The 7,747-nt window shown below is 46.0% G+C and overlaps 1 protein-coding gene across 1 annotated transcript in view; it reads right to left on the bottom strand.

Annotated features, from left to right (window-relative positions):
- Nucleotides 1-273: 273 nt before the first annotated feature.
- The window catches only part of JADE1 (jade family PHD finger 1), a 110,132-nt gene continuing 102,658 nt past the window's right edge, over nt 274-7,747 (bottom strand). The window contains exons 10-11 of the mRNA XM_069743942.1: nt 3,050-3,170; nt 274-1,292 (exon numbers count right to left, since the gene is read on the bottom strand). Of these exons, the coding sequence (XP_069600043.1) occupies nt 418-1,292; nt 3,050-3,170 (996 nt within the window). The 3' untranslated portion in view covers nt 274-417. The remainder of the gene's footprint in view (nt 1,293-3,049; nt 3,171-7,747) is intronic.

Here is a 7,747-nt window from a genome sequence, read left to right as displayed (position 1 = left end):
AAAACAGCTTAACAGGCAAATGAAAAGATACTTAAGACCATGCCTGGAGATCAAAATAAGTGCAAGGAAATGTAACGGGCCAGAAGTGCAAGTTGGTGTACCCAAAACCCAAACTGTGTATTACTCCAAAATGTCTACAATGTGCTTCCACATGGACAAATTAAAGCACTTCCAGTGTGGCCTACCCTCAAGCTTGTAAACCTGCCTGATAAACATACTCTATGCCTAACATAAGCAGATGGAGAAAAAGAAGGGAAGATATCGGGGTAGGAGGAAAGTCCTGGATTTTCAAGTGCAAGTAAACACACTGGAGCAAGTATAGGAAGAGCAGACTATTGACCGATCCAGTTTCAAGTCTTTCTAGAGAACCAGTCTGTCTTGTGGTTACAGCTTGGAGCACATGACAAGGTTGTCCAGTTACGAGGCTAGGATGCTTCTCCTAATAATGTCTGTCTTGTATCCTCTGCTGGATGACAGCCTTTGTAGTGGACACTTCTCTGTGGATTCTGTTTCAGAGTCACTCATCTCCGCATCGGGTGTGTAGCCATCATTGTCACTGACGAGCTTTAGTTTATCTTTTGTCCTATTATTTGGAGAAACAAGTCCCATATATTGGCAGTTTGTGTTTGATTGACAGGTTTCCTCTTTTTGTGGCTGCCTCTCTCCTTTCTTTGGAATTCGGAACCCCCCCCAGTTTTTCACAGGGCTTGTAGGCACTTTTACTGAAGTCTGGTTGCAATGTATTTTGATGATGGAGCCACTGTACTTGGGTAAGCTGTTTCCAGCTGAGGACTTTTTTGTGGCTATGGTTGCCGTCTTATTACTACACTGACTTGGGGTTTTCTTGTTCTCCACAGTCTTATCCACTGGCTCTCCTGTCCTCAAGGTCTTCTGGTGCAGCTTATGGGGCTTTTCCTTTAGCTCTGCTTTTATAATATCGCACTGAGGGCGGCTGTCTCGCCTTTTCCTGTGCTCTGGAATGCTGGCCCCATTTTTGTGACGGACTGGTGAAACCTTTGCAATGGCCTTCTCCACAGGTAATGCAGCAGACACGGCAGGCACTCCATCCCTCTTTTTATCACTGAAGGTAGATCGAGAGTACTGCGATTTCATGCTGCTCAACGACCTTTCACGGTCTCTATTCTTTTTGTGGGACATTTTCATGGAGCGCCCCAAAGAAGAACCAAGCTGTTTCCTGAAGAAAGCAGAATGCCACTTCAAATCTTCAATTTTTGGAGCATCTGGGCCAGATGGCTGTGTATTAAAGAGAAAGTCGCTTTCTGAAAAGCCACCTGAAAAAAATAAATAAAAAATGTCACAGTGAGTAGGGAAATACAATGACACCATCATACAGTGTGTAGGGCCCTTCAACCTCAGCCTAGAGGAAAATAAGATTTGGAAGTGATCATGAGGACATTTACTGCACTTCCCGTCAGTAATAACATTTCCCTTCTTTAAGAGGACCGGTTAGCTACATGGACTTGTTTTAGTAAAAATAGCAATGCAGAAGAACTGTGCATTTGGCCTTTCCCCTCTTTTACGTCTCTTGGAAAATAATAGCTGCGGACACCGCCTATTGACAAGGAACAATATGGTAACACAAAGTTGTGAATATACTTGAACATTTCCAGAAGTTCAGAGTTGTCAGAGCATGATATTTTTTTGGAGAATACCAATATTTACTTTAAAAAGGGAATCAGTTCTCAGATTAAATGGCAGAAACCTGCCAGCAGTAAGATATAGGGGCTGAGAGCCGGATTCCAGTAAGGTGTCACTTAATAGGCATTATATAAGGCCGGTTTCACATTAGCGTTTCCCTGATCTGCGGTGGGCTGCGGACTTCCTCAGTGAAGCCCCGCCCTCGGCTGCACCTCCGCCGCTAGCTCCGCCTACTTCTGCATGCAGCCCGCATACCTATCTTTAACATTAGGTACGCAGGTCGTGCGGCTGTATGCAGATGCTGCCGCATGCGTCATTTTGACGATGCGGCGACCAGCGTAGACGCAGCCTGTAGCATTTTTTTCCTGCATCGTCAAAACGACGCATACGGCACCATCCGCACGACCTGCGTACCTAATGTTAAAGATAGGTACGCAGGCCGCATGCAGAAGTAGGCGGAGCTAGCGGCGGAGGGCGGGGCTTCACGGAGGAAGTCCGCAGCCCGCCGCAGATCAGGTAAATGTTAGTGTGAAACTAGCCTTACAGTTTCAATAAAATCGGTGTTTTATCAGTAGACTACTACAAAAGGACAAGCTGCCTTGTACCTCTTAGTCCTCTAATCTGAGTAAGGCCGTCCCACCACATTAGCAGCTTTCTGTTAATATACCCAGAAAGCTGCCAATCAGGGGTGTGGGCGGGGTTACACAGGGCTCAGCATTCAGAGAGCTGGCAGATTTGCAGCACAGAAAACAAGTGATTGCATCAAAAGGAAACCATGCTGCTCTCATCCACGTTGATGTCAGGCTATATAGAAAAAACCTGATAGATTCCCTTTAACGTACATGTCAAGGGGCCCGACAAGTGATTCTAGACTTGTGAATCTTCACATGGCGGGCACTGCAAGAATTTTCCGATGCCGGGAGCGGTGGGTGTGTGACTGCAAGTATGTGATTTGCACACGTTGTTTTATGCTGACTAGATAGGCAGGACACAGCCTCATTTAATACAAGTGTATTCATACAGTCTATTTAGTCAAAATGTGGCCGGAAGTATGCAGACTGCATAGAGTGACTGCAGACTTGTAGCTTAAGACTGCACACCTCCAATTATTGCTATTAAGTTTATTTTACAAGCGGTTACAACATTAATAATCCTGTAATGCACAAAACAAGATCTTCCTCGACCAAATATAGGTATTACCACATAAGTGATAAATGGCTTATACAGTAGCCTTTACATGACGGTGTCCATCAGATGATCGGTAGCGATTCATCAATCATTCAGCGTGACATGAGGCAGTTATTCTGAAGTCACGCTCCTCGGCGACAGCGCGTTATGAAATCAGAGCGATACAAGCAGAAGGTAGATGTAGTTATACCACGCATCTTACCAGCGCTGCTTCTTTCCTGATCCAACAGCTTTGTGTAAAGATTAAAGATTTGCTCCTGAACTTTACAAACAGAGCGCTTCATCTTCTCCCTCCTGGTCACCATGTATGTGAGGTTGCGTACCTAAAATAGAGAAGAAAAGAAACCTCAGCTTGTGGATGCAGCATTTGTTTAGCACACAGGATGCATCTTGACTTGACGCCAGAATCTTCCCTTGGCTCGAGCGGGATTACTACACCGCAGCAGATGTACAGACGACAATGTAAAGCCACAGGATTCATGTAACAGGATCCAAGGGATAAGCAGTGTGGGGAGACAATCCAGACACTATTCCAGCACTAATGTAATGCACTCTTACCAGAAACTTCAGGAAAAAGGGAAAGGACCTGAAACAGCTACTGGTCAACTGCCAGTAACCCAATATCTTGTGAATAGTCATCTGTAATCTGTTATTTTATGTGGAAAATGTATTCATTTTTTCCTGTTCGTTGCGGTAACTAACATTTTGTCTTGTAAATTAAAACTTTTCTGTTTCACAGCAATAATAGTTACATAGACGTGGACCCTACAAACGCAGAATGTTGGTTGGAAAAAAAAAATAATAGGAATTTGTGAGCTGCCACCATCCAGAGGAGTTCTGTCTTCCCTACTACCAACTATATTAAAGAAGCGCAGCGACAAATATGCCCACAGAAATTGACACTCACAGACAAGGTCTGTTCTGATATATCCACCATTACAGCCCTTTATATTTGACCTAATGCATCTGTACTGAATAATAAAGACATTTTACAAACACTCTTGATTTTAAAAAGGCCCCCTGACGAAGCTGACGAGAAACGCGCGTTGGGGCCACGGCGTGGAGTATCCCGGTTGCCACCATCTGGGTAAGGACTATATGGGTTTACTTCCCCCTTAGTTTTTTTGACTACTGATCTGATTTTCGGTCTTTGAGCCTGTGCGCAGGGCTCGGTGTACCTGTCTATAGTGAGTGACTCATGATTGTTTGGAAGCATTACAGTGCTTGGTCCTGGGCCCATTTACTAGTTGCACAATGCTCTTTAGAATGATATAATTGGCATTAGGATTATCCACGCCGTGCTTTTCCATCTTTTGCTACCTTCACCCTCTTTTTTTGTTTATAATCAATGTTTATTGAACTATGACTCGTGAATATATTTATGGCTATGGTTGTAAATTGTGTAACCAATAAAACTTGTTAATATTTATGGACATCAACTCCGTTTTTTCTTCTTGTCGCTGTTTGTAGGAGTGTCAGTTTGGTAATTGTGATTTGAGTATCTCCCCGGGAGGCTCCCCCACTGGGGTTGTGAGCATGGTGGAGGAACTTGGGAAAATCTCTTTCAATTTGGTCTTTTTTTGTTCTTTTATTAGCAGACTGGATTTGTATTACTAAAAGGTAAGGGAGATATGGAAATAGTATGGCTGTAAGATCACCACAGTTGGTTTGTGTGTAGTCTGATTTTTACATCATATCTTTTTTTTATTCAACATTTACAGTATTTTCCAATTTTCATAAACATACACACACTAACCACCCCCACCTCACCCAAGCCTAGGAAAAAAGTGTTTACTCTTACTAGACACACATCCGTTTGCATAGAAGCTGGGAAAAGAGCGATGTAAAAAAAAAATAGAAAAAACTGAACGGACTGAAAAAAAAAAAAAATAAAAAATAGGCGACCCCAAGTGACTAGGAGATTTTTTTGTTCTTAATTTTTTCCTCCATTACTTAAAAGAGCCATAATTTTTTTTTCTTCCTTTGACCTAGCCATATGGGGGTTTGCTTTATGCAGGACAAATTGTATTTTTTTTAAATTACATTTTATAATAAAATGCCCTGAAGAATGAGAAAAAAAATCAAATTGGGATTCTTAGGTATGTGCACACGTTGCGGATTCTCTGCGGATCCGTAGCGTTTTTTGCGGTGCAGAAACGCTGCAGATCCGCAACTGATTTACAGTACAATGTAAATCAATGAGAAAAAAAAAATGCTGTGCACACTTTGCAGAAAATCCGCTGCGGAAACGCTGCGGTTTAAAAGAAGTAGCATGTCACTTCTTTTTTTGTGAATCTGCAGCGCTTTTGTACCCATTCCATTATAGAAAACCGCAGGGGCAAAAAACACAGCTAATCCGCAAAAACCGCAGCAAAAAACGCTACGGAACTGCACAAAAAACGCAACAAATCCGCAGGTGCGTTTTCTGCCAGGAGAGGCAGAGTCCACACCAGAAATTCCTAAGCCTAATCCGCAACGTGTGCACATAGCCTTATGGGCACTACAATTACGGCAATACCAAACCTAGGAAAGATATTTATTTTTTAGTTCTGAACTTTTACACACACATATTACACTTCTCAAAAAAATAAACGTAACACAAACAGAATATAACTCCAAGTAAATCAAACTTCTGTGAAATCAAACTGTCCACTTAGGAAGCAACACTGTTTGACAATTTCACATGCTGTTGTGCAAATGGAATAGAAAACAGATGAAAATTATTGGCAATTATCAAGACACTCAAAGGAGTGGTTCTGCAGGTGGGCACCACAGACCACATCTCAGTACCAATGCTTTCTGGCGGTTTTGGTCACTTTCGAACTTGGAGAGAGAGGAGATAGGCCAGTACACCAGGAGATGTGGTGGGGGCCGTAGGAGGGCAACAACCCAGCAGCAGGACCGCTACCTCAGCCTTTGTGCAAGGAGGAACAGGAGGAGCACTGCGAAAGCCCTGCAAAATGACCCATCAGGCCACAAAGGTGCATGTGTCTGCACAAACAGTTAGACCATCCTCATGGAGTCGGTTTCTGAGTGCCAGACATCCACAGATGGGGGTTGTGCTCACAGCCCAACACCGTGCAGGACGCTTGGCATTTACCACAAAACACCAGGATTGGCAAATTTGCCACTGGCGCCCTGTGCTCTTCACAGATGAAAGCAGGTTCTCACTGAGCTCATGTAACAGTCTGGAGACGCCGTGGAGAGCGATCTGCTGCCTGCAACAACCTTCAGCATGACTGGTTTGGCAGTGAGTCAGTAATGGTGTGGGGTGGCATTTCTTTGGAGGGCCGCACAGCCCTACATGTGCTCGCCAGAAGTAGCCCGACCCCTACATGTGCTCGCCAGAAGTAGCCCGACTGCCATTAGGTACAGAGATGAGATCCTCAGACCCCTTGTGAGACCATATGCTGGTGTGGTTGGCCCTGGGTTCCTCCTAATGCTGAACAATGCCAGACCTCATGTAGCTGGAGTGTGTCAGCAGTTCCTGCAAGATGAAGGAATTGAAGCTATGGACTGACCCGCCCATTCCCCAGACCTGAATCCAAATGAACACATCTGGGACATCATGTCTCGCACCATCCACCAACGTCAAATTGCAACACAGACTGTCCAGGAGTTGGCGGATGCTTTAGTCCAGGTCTGGGAGGAGATCCCTCAGGAGACCATCCGCCGCCTCATCAGGAGCATGGCCAGGCATTGTAGGGAGGTCATACAGGCACGTGAAGGCCACACACACACAATACTGAGCATCATTTCCATGTCTTGAGGCATTTCCAATGAAGTTGGATCAGCCGGTAACTTCATTTTCCACTTTCATTTTGAGCATCATTCCAACTCCAGACCTCCGTGGGATATTACCTGTGATTTACGCTGATAATTTTTATGCTGTACTGTTCTCAGCACATTCCTCTATGTAATGAATAAAAAATTTACAACTGGAATATTTCATTCAGTGACATCTAGGATGTGGGATTTTAGTGTTCCCTTATTTTTTTGAGATGTATGTATGTATGTATGTATGTATGTATGTATGTATGTACGTACGTACGTATTGGTCGCAGCCTCTGTCTGTCATGGAAATCCAAGTCGCTGATTGGTCGCGGCAAAACAGCCACGACCAATCAGCGATTGGCACAGTCCGGCGGAAAAATGGTCGCTCCTTACTCTCTGCAGTCACTGCCCGGCGCCAGCTCCATACTCCCTTCCAGGGGGGTGTCAGTCTGCAGTGCAGAGCTACTCACGGCAGATGAGAAAACGGATACCAGGTTGCTGCAGGCCTGGAGGAAGATGTCCCGCTTGCGGTGGATCTCCGGAGAAAAAGTGGAGATCCTGCCCTGCGGCCTCTGGTGCTGCAATCTGCGCAGATGGTGTGCTGTGCCCCCAGAAATGAGTGCCCTGCGGAGTTCTTTGGCGAAAATGCGGGGCACGATGTGGAAATCCGCCTGCCTGTGTCAAGCAGCGGCGTGGAGGAAGGGGCGGAGCCAGCCGAGATGGCCAAGGAAAGAGGTCGCGGCGCCGGAATAGTGCGCAGCAGAAGAGAAGCGGCGCAGCAGCCTGCCAAGGCTGTCCCGCTGTAGAGCGGCCGCAGAGAACCCCCCCCCCTCCCCCATGGCACCAGAGCAGTGCGCCGCAGGGGGAAGCAGCGCGGCAGCCTGTAAGGGCTGTCGCGCTGGGAAGAAGTGCCCCAAGAAACCGCGGCGCCGGAGCAGTGCGCCGCAGGGAGGAGCGGCACGGCAGCCTGTCAGGGCTGCATCACAGGCGCCGGACGGTGGAAAAGGGCCATAGAACCGCGGCGCTGGAGATGCGAAGTGGCGCGGTAGCCTGTAAGGGCCCCGCATCGGAGAGGAGACAGAAGGGCCGCAGCAAAAAGAAACGCGCCTCTGCGTAATATATTGAA

This window comes from Ranitomeya imitator, chromosome 1 (genome assembly GCF_032444005.1).
Source record: "Ranitomeya imitator isolate aRanImi1 chromosome 1, aRanImi1.pri, whole genome shotgun sequence".
Classification (NCBI taxonomy): Eukaryota; Metazoa; Chordata; class Amphibia; order Anura; family Dendrobatidae; genus Ranitomeya; species Ranitomeya imitator.
Note: the sequence above shows the minus strand (reverse complement) of the source record. Positions and strands in the feature narration are given on the sequence as shown.